Raw genomic sequence first — 19,669 nt, 5'->3', positions numbered from 1 at the left:
TTATTGGGAGCCACTGTGCAAATTTAATAATAGCTGTTATTTCTTTTTATTTTTTTGACCAGAGCTGAATGGGACTTAGGAAGGGAGCACATAGAAGTTGCTCTCTTTTTTCCATTTTCCTTCGGGATGAATGAGTTGAGCAACTGCCAACGCGCGGCCTCAAGTTGTAACTGCAGACTTTTCAGGCAGCGCGGGGAAGATGGAAAAGTTGAGGTCGCTGATTGTGCTTTAAACACACAATCAGTTGGGGCGCCTGGGTGGCTCAGTCGGTTGAGCGGCGGACTTCGGCTCAGGTCATGATCTCGCGGTCTGTGAGTTCTAGCCCCGCGTTGGGCTCTGTGCTGACACATCAGAGCCTGGAGCCTGTTTCAGATTCTGTGTCTCCCTCTCTCTGACCCTCCCCCATTCATGCTCTGTCTCTCCCTGTCTCAAAAATAAATAAACGTTAAAAAAAAAATTTAAAAAAAATACACAATCAGTTGTGTTGATGAAAGTGCCCAGCTCTTCACAGGAAGATACACAACAGTCGTCTAGCTAACTAGACTCTGGATCTGGTAGAAAAGGCCGCCGTAAGGTACTAGTGAGAGTAGACACTTATCCAGACCCACCTGAGATGGGTAATTTTGATTTTAAATTGGATTCTTCTCAAGAGAGGACAACGACACTCTCCATGTATTCTTGATTGAACAGTGGTGGTAACTTAGTTCGTTTAAATATTTTAGTATCTGACCAAGATGACTTTCTCCTCTGCCCAGCAGACGACCCAGGCACGACTGCCCTCGTCCCCTCAACCAAGCCCATGCAGTAGTCACCCGCCCCCCACTCCCACGTCCTTTCGTGTTGCGTTCCCCGAATCCACCCCTCCTCCAAGACCAGGATGCACTCAACCGAATCACACCAGGTCACCAGCATTATTAACTTTTCTAACATCCGTTTCTCCTTGTGTGCAGTGCCATAGACTTTAACTTTAAAACGTATAATTTCAGGTAGCCGGATACACTCTGTGGTAACCCACGCAGCCTGCTATAACAAAATAAAACCAGACACGGTGGCTTCTCTACAGCAGGCATGTGTTTCTCACTGTTCCGGAGGATGGGGTCCAAGTTCGAGGGACAACACGATCCAGTTCTTGTGAGGCCCCCGTTCTAGGCTGCACATGGCTGTGTTCTCCCCGTGTTGTCTCAGGGAGGAGGGGCAAGGGAGCTCTGTGGGGCCCCTTCTATAACGGCCATAATCAGCCCTTGTGACATACCCACACCTCAAGGCCCTGCCTCCTTAACGCCATCACGTTGCCCATTAGGGAGTCAACATGAGTTACGGCGATACACAAACATCCAGACCATAGCATGTGCATATATCATACATACACTTAATTATTTAATAGTTTTCTCAGTTGTATTTTTTTTTAAGTTTATTTAGTTTGAAAGACAAAGAGAAAGCATGCATGAGCAGGGGAGAGGCAGAGAGAGAGGGAGAGAGAGAGAGATTCCCAAGCAGGCCCTGCCCTGAAAACACATAGCCTGATGTGGGGCTCATACTCACGAACCATGAGCTCATGACCTGAGCCGAACTCAAGAGTCGGGAACTGAACTGACTGAGCCACCCAGGTGCCGCTCCTTAGTTTTCTTTTAAGGTCGTAGTGATAGGCATTGAGGGTCTCACCTAAAATACAGCACTTGAGCCTGGATTTCAGTGATGAGTCGAATTTCCCAAAGTGGCCAGCCCGTGCAGAGGCACTGAGGCAGAGAAAACGAACACACTGGGGCTGACCTGGCACATTCTGCAGATTCCTGGAGGTTTGGGGACGTAGAGTGAATGGAACATGAACAAAATGGTCAGTGGGAAATTCTCTCAGAGAAACGAAGGGAGGATGGGCAGAGCAGGGTCTCGAGGCCTTAAAGGTAGCTGACATGCTTTAGAAATGACAGCATGCATTTGGCCTTTTCCATAGAAAAGAAAGTACATTCGATTTATGTGTTGTGTCTCTTTTCCTTTCTCCCCACTGAAATCCGTGTACATTTGAAATTTAACCCTTCTAAAAGGAATTTGTAACATAAACTGTTTGCTTTGCTTTGGTTTCATTGAAAACTCTTTCAGATAATAATAAATTTATGATAAATGGCTATTAATAAATCTGAAAACCTGGGGAGATTGTAGAGTTTGATATAAGAGTTTTAGTCAGTCATGGTTGATTGTTTTCATTTAACTGTAAGAACCGCTCTTGTTGCATTTTCAAATCTTAAGCAATCTTTTAACCCCCCTGGGTTTTTATTGTGACAAATGATACATCAATAGGATATTTAAACCTTTAAAGATTCATAGCTCTGAGAATGGAAGAAGAAATCAGAATTAATTACAATATTTTATATCCCCATGAAAAGAAGATACACTCTATCAGTATCTTTCATCTGCATAGCATCTTGCTTCATTTCAGTTTTACCGTTTATGCGTTAGCATACTCACATTTTAAAGAGATATCGTGAACATTCAAATAAAGTGCCTTCTTATTTGTTGAAAAACAAGTGCTAGAAAAATTTTGGAAAACTTTCTTCACTGAATAAATATTTGTGTACACTCTGGACTCTTTCCACAAGCATCTATTAGAAAACTACTGTATTTGTAGGTACACAGCTGTAAGTTCATGAACTTGTAGCTTCGAGAAGGGAAAGACTTATTTTTTAAATCACCCAGTGAAAGAAGTGCTTTATGAGGCACAGGAAAAGTGTTATGAGAATACAGAGATGAAAAAGATAAGTTACAATTTGGAATCTTGGAAGTCTTGGGAGGCAGGATTCGAGATGCATCTTTCAAGATACTGTTGAGAGGAAGAATTAGAAGTGAAGGAATGCTAGGAATCCAGGCATGAAAGTGTCAGCGGGCTAAGGGATTTGGGGGATAGGGAGTCCTTTGCTCTGGATGGATGGGAGACTGAAGGTCATTCAGAGCCCTTTCACACTAGTCCTAAGGGACAAACCCTGTTTCCTTGGCAAGACTTGAAACCACAGGGCGCCATGGTCCCCGAGTGGGACTCCAGCTTTCTTTGAGAAAAAACTGAGGATGATGGCAGGGCTTGAAATAACATCCCCTGCTTTAACTGAACAGCTCTAAATTATTCCCCCTTTTATTGGTAGGGTTTCCACATAAGATTTATTTATTTTAGATAAAAGATTCAGTATAAATACGTGAATGAATGGTGGAACAAATGAGTGAACGAATGAGTAAACTTAATAACTCTGTAGGACATGGAGAGGCCACGGATAATTGGAAATAGAATGTCACCCCATTAAGTTTTTGCTTCAGATAGAACTTTATTAGTAGTTTAAAGCGAACAAGGAAAACGGAAAATAAGAAAAGAGGGACAAAGCAGACGGAATACTGTGTGCTTTCACATGTTAATCTCTCTGAGGAAGAGACAGGAAGGCAGGAGCTGGGACATAAATCACACAAAGAAGGCCTGAAACACGCCAGTTTCACCAAGTGTGAGAGGTGAAAAACAGAAAGTGGCTGTGAAGACAGGGCCCCGGAGGTTACATTCCAAGGGCCTTTGCCGGCAGTGGGAAACTCAGCCGTGGCCTGAGAAGGAAGCCAGTGTTTCAGACACGATTTTGGGAGCCAGCAGGTTGGTCCTCAGAGTCGGTGCTGTGGAAACAAAGGGTATTTTCAGGGAGCAAGGAGAGGCCGTCCGCTCCGATTCCTCTGGCCTGCCTCTGGTCCAGGCAGAGGAGACACGGAGAAGTGAACACTGAAGCCGGGGTTTGGGCTCTACGAGCTCGTGTCCGCACACTGGGACACATCACAGGCCTCTGGGCAGGGTCTGGCGACAGGAAGCGGACACCCGCAGGGTCCGCGGGTGGTCTCGGGGCTTTGCCAAGGACACCCCTAGACCCCCAAGACTCTCCAGGACACTGGCAGCTGGCAGCCTGTCTGTCACAGGGCAGTCTGTGAACACGGGGTCCACTCAGACCGCCCGTGCCCCCTCCATCCTGTATCACCCACTCAACGGTCCACATCCCGTTGGCCCGGACACCTGTGCGGGTGGACTCGGCAGCCCCCCGGCCCACCCCACCGTGCTCTAATTCCCTAGACCGCCTGTGAGTTCCGAGAACGTGTTCAGACCCTTATTCTTAGTCCTGATTAGTCACCTCCACAAGTTATTTTGCTGGCCCACTGGAGTGCCAACTTTGGAAGAAGAGTGTTTTGTCTGTGTTACTCCTTGCTGTGCGCCCAAGAGCTTGCGTGGGCCTGGAAAATACCAGTAAATTCCTCAGTAAGTCATTTTGGATGGAGGTGTGGGTGGATGAAAGGATTAAAGTAGAGCCAGAGGCAGAACTCGAGACATGTTTGGGAAAGACTGCCTATACATTCATCTCTCCTGTCTTTCCTCCTTTCTGTACGTCTCCGTTTTCCCGAGAGGTTGCCGGTGTAATGTCTCTGGGTCTCTGACAGTGGGTAGGTAACGTAAATAGCAAAGTGAAATTCAAGGAATTATAGCCCTAAGGATAGCAAAAGTAAAGGTTTACTGTGCTTTTTACAACTACCGGAAAAGACTGTGCACTGCAGGAAGAAACAGATTATTGTCATTCAGACCACATGCCCCGCTCCCTGTGGCGCTTCTAAGGGAATGGAGACTTGTCTGTGAGGATGTGGCCAGAGGCCCATGTGGACAGTAAAAACGAAAGCAGTTCCCTTATTTCACTCTCTTCCCTCTTCGATGTCAGGCGGGAATACCAGTACAATTGTGTACCTCAAATCTCCTTTCCCTAAAAAAGGAAGGAAAAAAAAAACAAAAAAGGATGCTTTGTGGATGAAATTATTTCTATTCAAAACTCTTCATAATGCTTGAAGACTGTGTTGCATTTGCACATACATGAATCAAAACGAGCCGCAGATTTACTGATTTACTTCATCGGTGTCTTTCTTTGTTACCTTGCTTCTAAACGGCGCCTCGATGGCGTGGGTTCGTGCTTTCTGAGTTCGGTGTTGAACTGATGGAAACATCAGTGGTCAGATGTCTCTCCTCCCAGTATACGATCCACCCTTTTATCCTGATGGCATGAAGACAGAGGGTGAAACAGAGATTGATGAATTTTATAGTGTCTTAAGTGTAGCTGGATATAGATTATTTTTATCCGTTTTCTCCAGCGTGTGCAGGTTTTAAGGTAAAGATTACTGCAAATAACTGCATATGTGATACCTCAACTTGACATCACATGGTTTCCACTCGTTATGCTTCCATCCTTGGTAAATATTTGAGAAGCTAACGTCCCGATCTACCCTGATCCAATCACAGACACATAGAAAGTTGCTAATAGGTAGCTGCTATGCTCGAGGCTGCATTCTGTCCCAGGTCTTGTCCCAGGCCACGGCCACCTTTCTCATGTCCTTTGTTGAAGCTTCTCACCTCCCTCGGCTGGTTAGCCCTGGAGAGAGTGGGTTGGGCTTCTTCATCCACATCCATTGGGCGCGTGGTCTCCACGGCTCCTATTCTTGCTCCCATCCCCTGGGGGGACTTGTGAGTCCAGCTGCCATGACAGAAGTTCTGCGTGGATGTGCAGTAGGCATCCAGCTTCGGGGACCTGAGACTGAGCTGGTCTACACCCCAGAGTCTACCTCACCTTCAGTTCCTTCACGCTCTTTTAATTTTTAATTTTTTGGTTTTTTTTTGTCATGGCATCCACATCCCATTCATGAAAAAAGCCCGGTGGCTCTGCCTTGAAACCATGGCGAGGTCCTCCCCACTTTCTTCGACGTCTGCCGTCGTGTCCTACCCACCGGACCCTCTGCCAGCCTCATGCCATTCTCGCCCAGCGCCAGGGAAAAAGGCCCAGTTAGCGCCTGTCCTGCCCCACCGGAGCCTCCAGGGCCCTACACCTCACTCAGACAAGTGGCAAGGCCCCCACCCTCTGATACTGTTCATCCTGGCTTCTCCCACCCTCTCCCTCTCAGCTGCCCTGGGGCACGTCCCGCCCACAGCCCGACTCAGGCCTGGTCCCAGTGCTTGTCTCTGCACACAAGTTCTTCCCAGGTCTCCAGCCGCTCCCTCCTTGGTCTCCAAGGTCTCTTCATGGGCCACCTCCCAAGTACGCTTCCCTGCCCACCTGCACAGGTGGCCCCCAACCCCACACAGTGCGGAGAATTCCCTGGCCTTCTTCTCTCCCTCTTCATTTTCTCCCCTGGTGCTTACCATCTCCCAACATCATGTATAATCTGCTCTTTACATTATTGCGGAAATAGTCTCTCTCCTTCAACCGCAGTGTTGACTCTCTGAGCGCAAGGACTTTTGTCTATTTTGTTCACCATTTCCAGGGCTGAGGGCAGTGTCTGGCCTTTTGTGGAACAAATTAATACCAATTGTTATATTAACACTACCTGTTTCGTAATGAGATGGAGTCAACCTAATTTTAAGACATGACAATCCTCCACCGTTAAAATTGGCTAGAACTCACTCAAGAAGTTTCTGTTTTGCTGATTTTTATGTAACTCTTCCCATGTGGTTTACATTTTCAAAGAGATTATCTGTTCCCTTAAAACACATGATGCATGAGCACGATACGAAGATCGCATCCTTCACAAACTCGCTAATTCTTCCGCAGCTGTTACTTTATGGAACTAGCTTTATGAGACACAGTTCAGGATGTTCATTCTAATAGGAGAACATTACTTCAGGTATCAGTCATTTAATGATAATCTTACCGAGTTCCAAAAAGGAAGCTTGGTTACACGTGTGCGTGGAGAGCACATGGTAACAGATTGAGAACTGAAACTTCCCTACTCTGTCGATTCCCTCAATGTCTCTACTTTCTCATTCACATGATTGCATATAACCTTTTTCTTTATTCAGAAGTGAGTCTCAGGGTGCCTGATTGGCTCAGTCGGTTGAGCAAACGTCTCTTGATTTCAGCTCAGGTTGTGATTCCAGGGTCCTGGGATCAAGCCCTGCATCGGGTATGGAGCCTGCTTAAGAATCTCTTTCTCCTTCTCTCTGCCCCTCCCACAAGCTCATGTGCACTTGCTCTCTCTCTCTCAATCTCTCTTTCGAAAATAATAATCAAAAAAAAGATTAAAGAAATTAGTCTCTAAGACACGTTGAACAGGTCATCTTGTTGAGGATTTAAATCCACTGAAGAAACACTAAGACCGTCAACTCTAAAAAAATGCAATCTGCACCATTTCTGAAGCTGTAATTGTGCAAGTCAGGGTTGTCTAGAGAAAAAGAACCAGTAGGGTGGGTGTGTGTGTGTGTGTGTGTGTGTGTGTGTGTGCAGAGAGAGAGAGAAAGAGAAGGAGAGAGAAAGGGAGGGAGAGGGAGAGAGAAAGGGAGAGAGAGGGAGGAGAGGGATTTATTATAAGGAATTGGTTTACATGTTGTGGAGGCCGTCCAGTCCTAAGACTTGCAGTGGACAGCTGGAAACACAGGAGAGCGGATGGTGTGAATTCTAGGCTGGAGGCTATCAGGCTTGAGACTCAGAAAGAGTCCAAAGGTAGGAAAAAAATAAATAAATAAACTGATGAGATTATCTGTTCAAAGGCAGTCAGACAAAGGGAGTTTCACCTTATTTGTGGAAGAATCACCCTTTTGTTCTGTTGGAGCCTTCCACTGATTGGCTAAGGCCCACCCACATTAGGGAGGGCAGTGGGCTTTGCTCAGGCCACCTATTGAAATGTTAATCTCATCCTGCGTCCTGCCAGATACACCCAGAACAACCTTTGACCACAAATCTGGGGATCCCCTGGCCAGGTAAGTCACCCACAGAATCCCAGTCTCATGGCCATACCTGACTCTGTTATTTTTTGGGTTTTGTATTGTTTAGGACGCCTTTCTATGACATAGCTAATTGCAGGTAAAGTTGCAGTTTTGTTTTATTTTTCATAGAGGTGTTATTTGACACACTTTTAGTCCTTGTGCAAAGTAAATATCACTTTAAAAGTATTTTATTCTAGCAATCATCGCAAAAATTTACTACAGCGATAAATATTCCTTATTATTTAAAGCCCTCTGTGGAGGCTACATCCATGGGAAGAGTGGAACCGTCCTTTCCCCAGGGTTTCCGGATTTTTACCCAAACTCCCTGAACTGTACATGGACCATTGAAGTGTCTCACGGGAAGGGTAAGAATATTACATGGATTTTATATGTACAGAGTGGTTAGAAGAAGGTATGCATGCGTGAGCAAGTAAGCTACGTGATTTCTTCACATATTATTTTAACCGTAAATTTTGATGTTATGTACGATTTTAGAAGAAGAGTGGTCTGGAATCATTGATGCTACAGTAGGAGTAGATTCCCTGTACTGCTTTCTATCGGGTAACTTAGATTTATACAGGTCAACGTGTGCTTGGAAAGTAGGTGTGCTGGCAAGGAAAAGAGGCATGCATCGGAGAAAACACAAATATTGATGAAGTCAAAGGAAGTAAAGTATCCAAACTTCATTTCCATGATACATCTAGCATAAATTTTGTACTTGCCTTATTTTCTAAGTTTACTCAGTATTATTATACGTAAGTCATTTATCTTCACACAATCCAGTGATGATTTCTGGAGCAGATTTAATTATCCTCATTTTATAGATAAGCATACTAAAAGCCAGGAAGATTCGTAATTTGTGTGAGAAATGTAGTTCATAAACACTGGATTTAGGACTGTACCTGGGTGTTTTCTGTATGACAACACTTGTCATTTTTAAGGAGATAATATGAAATTTTGATCACATCAATCTCATGGAGACAAACTGTCTTACACTTAATTTGGACTCTGCTGCTAAATTGACATTTTTGATTATGTGCCCTATATTACGCTATGCTCATAGGTATCATGAATGCATGTTCAGAATTTGCTTGAAGGAAATCAAGAATAAAGCAGAAACAAATTGTGAGTGACTGAGTTTGTCACTATAAAGATGAGTATTTTTATTTAAAAGGAGCTGTTTGTAGTTAATGTTATTCGTTTTCCTATAGGAATCCACTGATCCTTTGTCGGTATGGTTAACGTGAGAACAGATGCCTAAAAGGCACATAAATCTATAATTTCAATGAATTCTCCCTTCAGCCCTACGTTTATATGGCTAGACCTCCAACCTGAGGTTTCCTAGAAGATATTTGTTAAACGTAAATGAAAAAGTTATCTGGTCCTTCTCTCCTCTGGGATAAATGCTAGTCACCATTCCTACATGCGTTTACTGTAAATGCCCGCCATGTTGTACTTGTATATCTGTGTCTGTCTGTGTGTTTATGTCTGTGTTTGCGTCTGTGTCTGCACCTGTGTCTGTGCCTACACCCATAAGCCCATGTCTAATCGACGCCTGTGCCTATACTTCCATATCCTTAAGCATTTATTTCTACCGTTTATCCCCTCTTCATTTCTTAGTCCACTCTTTCTATACATTCTCTGTATTTTCCTTTGAAACTTAAAAGTTTGCTTATTAAGATTTTTTTTTGATTCAAGAGTTTGATGTCTCTAAGCCCAGAAGAAATGATTTTTCTTTAGCTGTTAATTCTGATATCTCTCCCTCCCCCGCCCACCCCCGGCCCCTCCCCCCCCCCCCCCCTTTTTCTGCTTCTCAGGAGTTCAGATGATCTTCCATACCTTCCACCTAGAAAGCTCCCACGACTATTTACTGATCACAGAGGACGGGAGTTTCACCGAGCCCGTGGCCAGACTCACTGGCTCTGTACTGCCTCACACTATTAAGGCGGGTTTGTTTGGAAACTTCACCGCCCAGCTTCGGTTCATCTCAGACTTTTCCATTTCCTACGAGGGCTTCAACATCACGTTCTCAGGTACGTTGTTCTCCTCTAACGTGTCTCTTCTCTGGCAATAATAGCAGTGTGTGTGTGAGCGTATGCGTGTGCCTGTGCGTGTGTGATTACAGGTTAATGTCCCAGCAGTCGTGAGCATTAGCTGGTGAGCCAAGGGGGCCGAGCCTCCTTGAAGAAAGACGCTAGGACCTCTGCCCGGCATCCTCGAAATGGCACTTTGCAAATTCTCATCCCTGAGAAATTGCTAATATCACTAAGTTCTCCTGAAAGCCCTTCTCACTCACTTCTCATCAGTTCTATCAAAATCTCAAGGAAAGTGTCCCCATTGGGAGACATTCTCAGGAGAAGCCATCATCTGATTATTTTGGTGCCTGCCTTCCAGCGGATGCCAATACTTGGCTCAAAAACCTCCTCTAGAGTGAAATCAATAAAAAAGAAGAAGCGTGAATACACACACACACACACACACACACACACACACAACTGAGGATGAGTTTTCATTTACTTTGATGCAGTTATGACCACAGACAAAACCAGGCTCCAAAATCATGTGACATTTTTACTTTCAGTGATGGCACCTACATGATATGTGAAGGCTTTCTGCTGTTTGCCCGGGTTACACTGTTACTATGAATGGTGCTGTGAATAGTATTACTGTGTTTTTGTGGACGCGGAAAAAGTACCCACACTTAAAAATTAGCCGAGCGTTTATGAGATGCATTTAATCACATAAGCGATGCTCAGTGACCATGGTCGGGGCCCTGCACTAACACAGATGCAGCCTCAGCCCACAGAAGGGCGCTCCTGCTCTAAGATCCTGATGGGTGGACACAAGGGTGTTTTTGCACTTCTGTGTGTGATACTTTGGAAAGGACAGTGCTCCTCCACTCCGCTCCGCCCAGCCCAGAGCTAATGCAGTTTTCATTAGGTAGTTCCTGAGTCCCGTAATCAGGAGTGATTTCTTCCCCTTGGACCTCCCATAAGTTCCTTAGCAACTTCTGATGCCTCGTACGAGATTCACCGTCACAATATTTGGGTATTTATCTCATCTCCTGTTCTAAGGCTAAAACTCTTAGGAAAGGGGTTTCTGTACCTTCCGCCTTTCCATCAGCAGCAGGTGTATTCCTATGTCTTCTACGCAGTAGGAAGTTAATAATCACTCAATATCACATGGTCCTTAGCGATATATGCGTTGAAATAACTGTCTTAAAGAAAAAGATTTCTTAGGGATTTTAAGATGCTCTGAACTATTTTATACGCCCCATAATTATAACCAGTGCCATTTATCTTTACCTGACTTTGTTGATTTTTCTTGGCATTTCACTGCATTAGTGGAGCTCTTGGGATGAGCTCAGACAACTTGATTTCTTGGAAATTTGCCCATAATCGGGTTAATCATGAGATTGGCCGCTCTGTGGAACAAAGACTTAAATTTTCCTAACACTAATGCCTAATTCCTCTGTACCTTCTTTCCTGCTGGGTCTCAGTTCGGGCACCATGAGAATGTCACTGTCTTTGTTCTCAACTTCCATCGAGATCCAACATGGAATCAACTAGAACATTCCACAGGAAGAATCTGGCAGCGCCCACCTCTGTGGGGCTCCCCCCTAGATATGTCTCAGAAGTCTGTCGTTCCCACCCTTTCCATGGCATCTGTTTCTTAATTCTGTCACTCCCAGCGCAGAGCTGACAATAAGCCTTTTGGTTAGCAAAGGTCAGAAGCCAGCTCTAGGGCTAATTGTCTTCTTCCGCAACCTCCCTAAACAGACAAGCAGGCGAGAAACAAGACACACTTTCTGGACCTTGGCAGCGCTTTGCAACAGTTTTAAAATATTTTAAAATGTTAAAAATTAAGGTGGTCGCGGTTTTTGAACACAGAAGGAGTCACCTAACCTAGACTGTGTCACACACAGGCTCAGACAGATTTGAAAAAAAAAAAACAAAACAAAACACAACACCTGGGATTGCAAAGCCAGTGCTGCCCTAAACTTGTTCTTCAGGTGTGCTGAGGAGTAATTTCATTTGCAAGAATTTCGCCTTGAAACCTGGCTGCAAACAATTGCCAGTGACACTAATACAAGGGCGTTTATTTTTTAAGTGTCCAAATAAGTAGCAACTTTATCGTGCAAATGAAGTGTTTTCCCTTCTGGGGGCTCTTCAGATGTGTGCACAAAATCAGTATGGTTTTCTATCTGCCTTTCCTCCTGCCGGCCCAGTTTCCTCCTGTCGTTTTTAGAAGGTTTTACTAAAGTGGCATTTCCCGATGCACGTCACAGTAGTGTCTCTGCAGATGCTAATGGGACAGTGTGGGAGGGAGCTCCAGATGCACCAGCGGTTACACACAGCTGCCCAGCGTCTGCTCTGTCCCAGGTGTCATTCACTGGTGCTTAATTGAGTGGGCTTGATTCTCCAAGCATCCTTGACCTTCAGCGCGAAAATTATTTCGTAGGGTTTACGTCACAGCCGTAAAATGTTCACCTTATCTTAATGTTACACATCTATTTAAAAAAATACTAGAATTCATGCGGTTCATCACGAACCAGCTTAGGGTACAAAGAAAACCAATCCACATAACCACTACAGAGCAGTTTGAACAACTATGCGTGAAGTTTGTTAAACAGTAGCCGTTGTTTTTTTTTTTTTTTTTTTTTTTTTAGTTCTTGGTAAGTAAGTTTTGAGTGTTTACCCAAGTTCCCACACATTTACTCCGTCTCCTCTCTTCGTGTCTCAGAATATGACCTGGAGCCTTGCGATGACCCTGGCGTCCCTGCCTTCAGCCGAAGAATTGGTTTCCACTTTGGAGTCGGGGACTCTCTGACTTTTTCCTGCTTCCCGGGGTATCGCTTAGAAGGTGCAACCAAGCTTACGTGCCTGGGTGGGGGCCGTCGTGTGTGGAGCGCGCCTCTGCCAAGGTGTGTGGGTAGGTGGTCACACGCTTTCATTTCATTCACCCAGTGGGGACAGGGCGCGGTGCAGTCAGGGCGCAGGGCCCAGCTTGGCGAGGGCGGGGGGGAGGGGCACCCTGCTACCCTGGGCGTGAGCCCCTCTGGGCTGCACTTACCTTGTCTGTGAAGTCAGCCCCTTTCAGCCCTCCGTTCTTACGACTGAATGAGGGTAAATCTAAAGCACGTGCCAAGCATATTTGTGAAGGAAAAAATATGCACAGAAGTAAAAATCACCCGGAACAAAAGGAAAAATAAAAGCGAGACGCCAGGCTGTGTTAACACAACTGGTGACAATTCTGTTGCTTAAAACAGTGAGTATCTCCTGGTGTAATGATGGGGACAGTTTAAAATACCGGTTTCCTTGTTAACTTTGCCATTTAACGCTTTTGATTTGATTGTGGCATACTCCTGCAAAGTGGGCATTGTAGAAACTTCCATGCCAGAGTAGCCTTCTCAGTGTGTTTTTGAGGAATTCAAGGGGGCATTCCAGAGAGAAGCAGGGGTCTTTACTGGGTACTTTCCAAGACGGTGGGATTAGGATGCGGGCCCAGTGGGGTTACATGTACTGCTTTCTGGGAACTGAGCTCCCATAAGGCAGAGAGCGGAGCAGAGCTGTGAGCGCAGGGAGGGCTAGATTTGGAACCACCTGCCCGTCTCGGGTCTGCGCATCACCCCAGAGGTAATGCCTAGCACCTGCCACTCAGCCGTGTGGCTTAGCATCTTTAAAGTCTGTCCTCTCGAGTTACAGAAAACTGCCTAAGGACGCAGCGTTATGACATTCATCTGGAGATTAATGCCAGCCCAGCGCAGCGTTACAGGGAGTCCATGGTTCCGCCCTGGTCCCACTAGTTCATGTGACAGAGGCGGGTGGCAACGTTGTGGAGATGAGATTTCAGGACCCATACAAATACTAAGTTGTTACTCTAGTAAGACCCACTTTTCTCCCATGGCAAAGAATCTCTTCAGTTGTCAGCACAGTTTAGGGATGTTGTTGATTCAACTGGTAATAGGGTCCTTTTGTGTTTTAATGATATTCTGACAGTCAGGACTTCATTTAAAAAAAAAAAAAATTACACAAGTAAACACGAATCAAGCCATCTTTCTCTCTCACCAGGGCACCTGTCTGTAAATGTCTATTGTCTGTCTTTCCCCTAATATAGTGGTTTTCACTCTCTTTTTGGTTATGGTTTTTATTTGACATTTGGATGCCATTTCTGAACTCTGTCTCAAAAAAAAAGAGATACGGTATTTTGCCGATGGTCCTGGGAATTCCCAGGTTGCCTAGAATCCGTGTTCCCCAAATTGACAGTTTCTGAATGAGATAGTTTAAGATCTGGAAGAAACTCCCAACCCAATGAAACCAAAGCTTTGTCCCACACATGGAACGTTAAGTCTACTGATTGGTCAACTCTGTTGAGTATAGTATGCCATTTGCTGTGAGCCTGTTTGATTTAGATTCATTATCTGTACACTGTTCCTCTTGTTTTTTGGGTGTTGACATTGTTACCTAAAATATAAACTAAGAACCCATAGTTAACACCCATCACCCCTAGTTCCAGAGCCTGCACCACTCCAAGCTCTTTACATGTGTTGCCTCATTTCACTTCCAAGAATTAATGAAGTAATGTGACTGTCACTTCTGCTGTACAGATGAGGACACTGAGACACAAAGGGTCTCGGACCTTGGCCCACAGTCACGTGCTTACAATGTTGGAACGCAGGGCACCCAAAACCACACTTCTCACCGTGGCCCTGCACTGTCACAGCACCCAGGGGCCTGGGTGTGCCCTTTCTTTATTTAGCCTCTTGTATTTTGCCTGGTGTTTCCTGAATTTCCCTCCAGCCCACCTGGGTGCAAAGTTCCTGTAGACAAAATGTGACTCTTGGTAGCCGACCCCCAGCTGACCCAGGAGGCCTCGGGAACTCCTTGGTATTTCTCCTTTTCTCTCCTTCTCCACGTCTAATTAGTGGCCCGTTTTGAAGATCCGGTGTCCCACCTAGTTCTCAGCTCAGGCTCTCCCGCCCGCTGTGTCTGCCCGGCCCTGGGGAGCTTCTCCCAGGCTGCAGGACGGAGCTCCCTGAGTGATCGATCTAATCCAAGCCCCGTCAGGGTGCCCCCTTAGGAGAACCTGTTAGCCCCCAGCGGTGACTCTGGTGGCACACGAGGCCCATTATTTGTTGGCCCGACTTTCCACCTTCTTGCACGACTCAGCCACGTACTGAAGCATCAGCAGGGGAAGCCCGTGCAGGCCCCTGGTCACCCCGGCTCTCCTTCCCTCTGTGTCTTTGTCTGTGCTGTTCCCTCACGTCCCTGTGCTCACCCTGCTTTTCTGTCCAGCTGACTCTGCCCCATCGTTTTGAACTCAGTTTACGCGTGAGCTGTCTCTACCCCGTCACCTGCTGGCTGGTGGGACCTCCGTGATAAAAGCTCCATTCTGTGGAAGTTGCCTTAACGTTTCTGCCTCCCATGAGGCTATTTCTTAACACTGGGGGCTACCTGATCCCTAAAATCCAGCTGTGTGCCTTATTCAATAGATGCTTGTCAAAGTTTGCTTCCCTCCAAAGCTTTTCTCTTGATGTCAACATTTGGATTCATTAAACTCTGTGCCTGTGTTCCTTCTTTTAAAATCATGGAAATAGGGGGCACCTGGGTGGCTCAGTTAGTTACGAGCCGACTTCGGCTCAGGTCAGGATCTCGCGGTTCGTGAGTTTGAGCCGCTCATAGGGCTCTGTGCTCAGCGCCTGCAGCTCAGAGCCTGGAGCCTGCTTCCCATTCTGTTCCCTCTCTCTTTGTCTGTCCCTTCCCCACTTGTGCTCGGTTTCTCTCTGTCTCTCAAAAATAAGCACTAAATTTTTTTTTAAAAATAAAATAAAATCACAGAAAGAAGAGTGATCGATTCATAGTTGCAAATCCAAAAATTGCGAATCCATTCCAAAGATCACAAGTGACATCAGAAGAAAGTCAACTGAATTATGAGCATGCTGTTTTGTTTTCATCCAGTAAACACCTCATCTTAAACAGAATTTCTAGTGAACACCTAAACTAAGAGCTATTTTTCTCTTTTATCAGTTCACTTGTAAATGAAAGAGAAATGATCATTTCATTTGCACTTTTTCATTGTAGGGCTATTTCAGCCTAATTATTTAGAGTACTAGAAATAGTATCATTGTGTACTCCATGATTTGTGACGAAATGTGCAAGCCCTCTCTTGTGCCACCTTTTCATTTGCATTACATTTTACGCATATCATTCAATATGTTTTTTTTATTGCCAAGTTAAAAAAAAAAAAAAAAAAAGATACCAAACTGGTTTAAGGAAAAGGGAAGGTTTACTGACAATATAACTAAATAAGTTGGGACAACTTGAGGTGGGCGGGTTAGATCATATGTAATCAGGGACCTGATGCCTTGTTTTCTCATCTCTCCTGTCCTCTCCCTGCCTGGGTGCTGGCTTTATCCTCAGGCTCCACAACCCAAGGGAAGACATTAGGCCACTCCCTGCCTTCCCCGGGGGCCTCCTCCTACGGCTCTCAAGTCTGCACACACTGTGGAATCTCAGGGTCGTGCTTTCCCCGAGGCAATCCCTTTCTGTGGGGTCGCTGGGTTGCCTCTGATTGGCCCAAGTAGAGAGTCACGTGCCCATTCCTGACCACTCAGTCCCAGGACAGCTCTGGTTGTATTGGAATACTTAGAGGCCAGTCTGCACAGGTGTTGAAGAATCAGGAAAAGTATTAAAAAACATACTTTATGGTATTTGAGATGTCTTGTGACATCTTGTTGGGGAAAAAACAAAAACAAAAACAAAACCCAACAGGGGCGGAGTTAGAGAGCAGACATGAAGAGTGTCCAGTAGAGTTCTCTAAACTAATATGGCATCATTGAACACACAGGTTTTGAACACACGATTTTTTTCAGGCCGAGTATGATAAGCCTCTATATCTACATCAGGTTAATTACCAAATAATATCTGCCGAGAGAATTAAAAGAAAACTCAGTGAAAGCGAGAGTTATCCTGTTGTTGAATATCTTAATTAATTCAATTTTTGGACAAACTACAATGCCCGTGGATGGAATAAAATAATTAAAAAAAAAAAGTCAACACTATTAGCCTCAGTTGTTTAATGGATTACAAATATTTTGGAGAAGCATGGTAAAACAAAATAGGTTGCCTGTATTTTGAGAAATTGAACTCAGCTTTAAATCTTTTGAACAATTCTGTCTAAACAATTCTATCTATCCCTAGGCTGACCAGTCTGTTGCTTCCATTTATTTCTTGAATTTTTGGTTTAAAATTTCTTTTTTTTAAATTTTTTAATTCTTTATTTATTTTATATATTTTTTAATGTTTATTTATTTTTGAGAGAGAGACAGAGCATAAGTAGAGGAGGGCAGAAAGAGAGGGAGACACAGAGTCTGAAGCAGGTTCCAGGCTCTGACCTGTCAGCACAGATCCCGATGCAGGGCTCAAACCCACAAACCTTGTGATCATCACCTGAGGCTGAAGTGGGAGGCTTAACTGACTGAGCCACCCAGGCGCCCCGTGGGTTTAAAATTTCTGAAACAAAATTAAAACCTGAAACTAATCTCTGAATTTAATTGAATCTTAAAAGGTAACTCAATAATAGCATTAAATTAAGGAAATAAAGGTTCGGAGGATAATAAGTAGATTAAAAGTAGAATCAGCATTTTATTCAATTCTTCTACATTCTTTATGAGTAAAAATAAGATTGCACATTTTAAATAATTTGGCTTTATATATAAAATAGAGTACATATGTGTAGAGATTCTGATATACAATATAGACTTCGTGTGTATATATATGTTAATTAATTTAAAATAATCAATTTACAAATTCACAATGGTCTCAAAGGCCCCACTGCAATTTCCACAAAACTTTAATCACTGCCACCAAACACTTTCGCATGTTGTCACTTTCTTCAGGAAAGTCCCTGTTGGGGGGCGGGGGTGTGTGTGCAGGCTCAGTGTTACTTTGGGGAAAAGCTCTTTGGCAAAGATTTTGCTTGAATCAGGTTTATGATGTGCGCACAGAGTATCTGGGCACAGCCAGGGGCCTTGTAAGTCAGCCTCCAGAGCCCTGAGGAGTAAATGTCTGTCCTTCAAGCCCCAGGTTGGGGGGTGTTTGGTGATGGCAGCCTGAGCTGAATAAGGGTGGCTTCACAGGTAGATACTGTTGAAGGAAGAATTTATGGGAAATCAATTGGCTCCTTTCTATTAAGTTAATTTAATTTTAATTACTTCATTTCCATTAAGAAACTCTAAATGACAATCCAATTTTAATTACAATTTCAGTGGGTTCTTTAGAAAAAGAGCAAATGATTCATCTTAAGGAAAATTATATCCATTCATCTTAAAGCAATTGTAAATGGATTATTGAAAGAACTGAAAATTGATACATTTAATTGCTTTGGTAATAGAGGTTTACAATGGATATTTTTAGTCAAGTTCAAAGAATTTTTGAAACTCCAATGACTTAAAGTGTGTAATTTTCTGCGTGCTTGCTTTTTACTGTTAGTATCTTATTTTCTTTATTTCCTATGGGATAGAGTCCCAGGCTTTAGTGGGCAGAGTGTTACTATATTTTATTTGTTCTGCCATTACTTCTTTGGTTTTCCTTGGTGTTCCTCTGGACTAATAATTCCAGAATTTGCTTCACAAACCCATTGTCACACCATTGCACCCTTTTTGTTTTCTTTGAGAGCCTTCAAGATTCTTTGCTTTCTCTTAGGGCATTTCCTCTTCTCCGAACACCCTTTGTCTGGACACCTGTGTGCTCCAAACTTTTAGGGACCTTGCACCTTGGTTTGGTGAAGCCCACACGTTCCCCGAGGTCTGGCCAAGTCTCCCTGCAGCCAGATTTCCTACGGTTCTCTGATGACCGCCCACCTCAGTCACATCCCTGAAGCCACATAAGCAGCCTTTGTGTCTCACACCGGCCTGTCCCCGTGTCCCGCTGCAGCATCCCCTACGTAGGTCTCTCCCTAGACCCCGGGTGTTGCCAAACCTGCTAGCACCAAGTTGAGTGATGAACCAAGGCGTCGAGATAAAATGGCAAATCACGTTCAGCCTTTGAGATGTCGTATTTTCTTACGGCTCTTGACACAGAATCGGAAAACGATAGCAACAGCCACACGTGCTCACTGGAATGGTGTCAGCCCAACCGGACAACTGTTTTAAAATTGAGGAGCGGTGTAAAGGTCACGAATTAAGAGGAAAAAAAGTAATGACGTGATAATCTGCATGAAAGTCTTTGAAGAATATAAAGGCATACAAATATAAATGAAGTAGTGATGTGCCTAGTATGGAACTGTATGATACAAAACACTGTACTGAAGTAGATTTTTTTAAAAACAATCAACATACCAAGCTCGTATATTCTACAAGCAATTTCATACTCTTGGAGAAAAATGCACATGAAAGACTCCTTAAGCACCGCACCACATTAGAAGAATGAAATTCCATCCTTGTACGTGTAAACGTATTGGTCATGTTTATTGAGGTTCAGTTGTATATGAAATAAATGAGTTACTGCTGAATGTTCACTTAGAGATTTTACCATGTCTCAGCCCAAGAGACAGTGGCTCTGACACCAGTGGGATTTTATTGTGAAGGGGGGAGCATGTACCTCTCACTTGCAGGAGGTCCGTTTCTGCAGGTTAAAGGAACAAATCGTCTGTGTACAAAGGGTTACGAGTTACGACAGGCCAAGCGATTGCCCACACCTATTATTTCTGTATAGTGCACTTAATTAGCACCTCTTACTATATGTCTGCCTTAAAGTGAAATCCCAGGATCCAAATCCTAATAAAAAGAGATATAAAATTACGTCTTTAGATTTAATAGTTTTTTTTTCCTTCCCATGTATCCAAAGGCCAGAGTCTTCTCTCTAGTTCTCCCTTTTTGCTGTATTATGAGAAATAAGTATATGGTTGGTGTCTTAAATGCTAATG

The 19,669-nt window shown here is 44.2% G+C and overlaps 1 protein-coding gene across 1 annotated transcript in view; it reads left to right on the top strand.

Annotated features, from left to right (window-relative positions):
• The window catches only part of CSMD1 (CUB and Sushi multiple domains 1), a 681,511-nt gene that overhangs the window by 311,000 nt on the left and 350,842 nt on the right, over positions 1 to 19,669 (top strand). The window contains 3 exon segments of the mRNA XM_042934172.1: positions 7,993 to 8,109; positions 9,562 to 9,777; positions 12,488 to 12,676. Coding sequence (XP_042790106.1) covers positions 7,993 to 8,109; positions 9,562 to 9,777; positions 12,488 to 12,676 — 522 coding nt within the window.

Source organism: Panthera leo, chromosome B1 (assembly GCF_018350215.1).
Source record: "Panthera leo isolate Ple1 chromosome B1, P.leo_Ple1_pat1.1, whole genome shotgun sequence".
Lineage (NCBI taxonomy): Eukaryota > Metazoa > Chordata > Mammalia > Carnivora > Felidae > Panthera > Panthera leo.
Note: the sequence above shows the minus strand (reverse complement) of the source record. Positions and strands in the feature narration are given on the sequence as shown.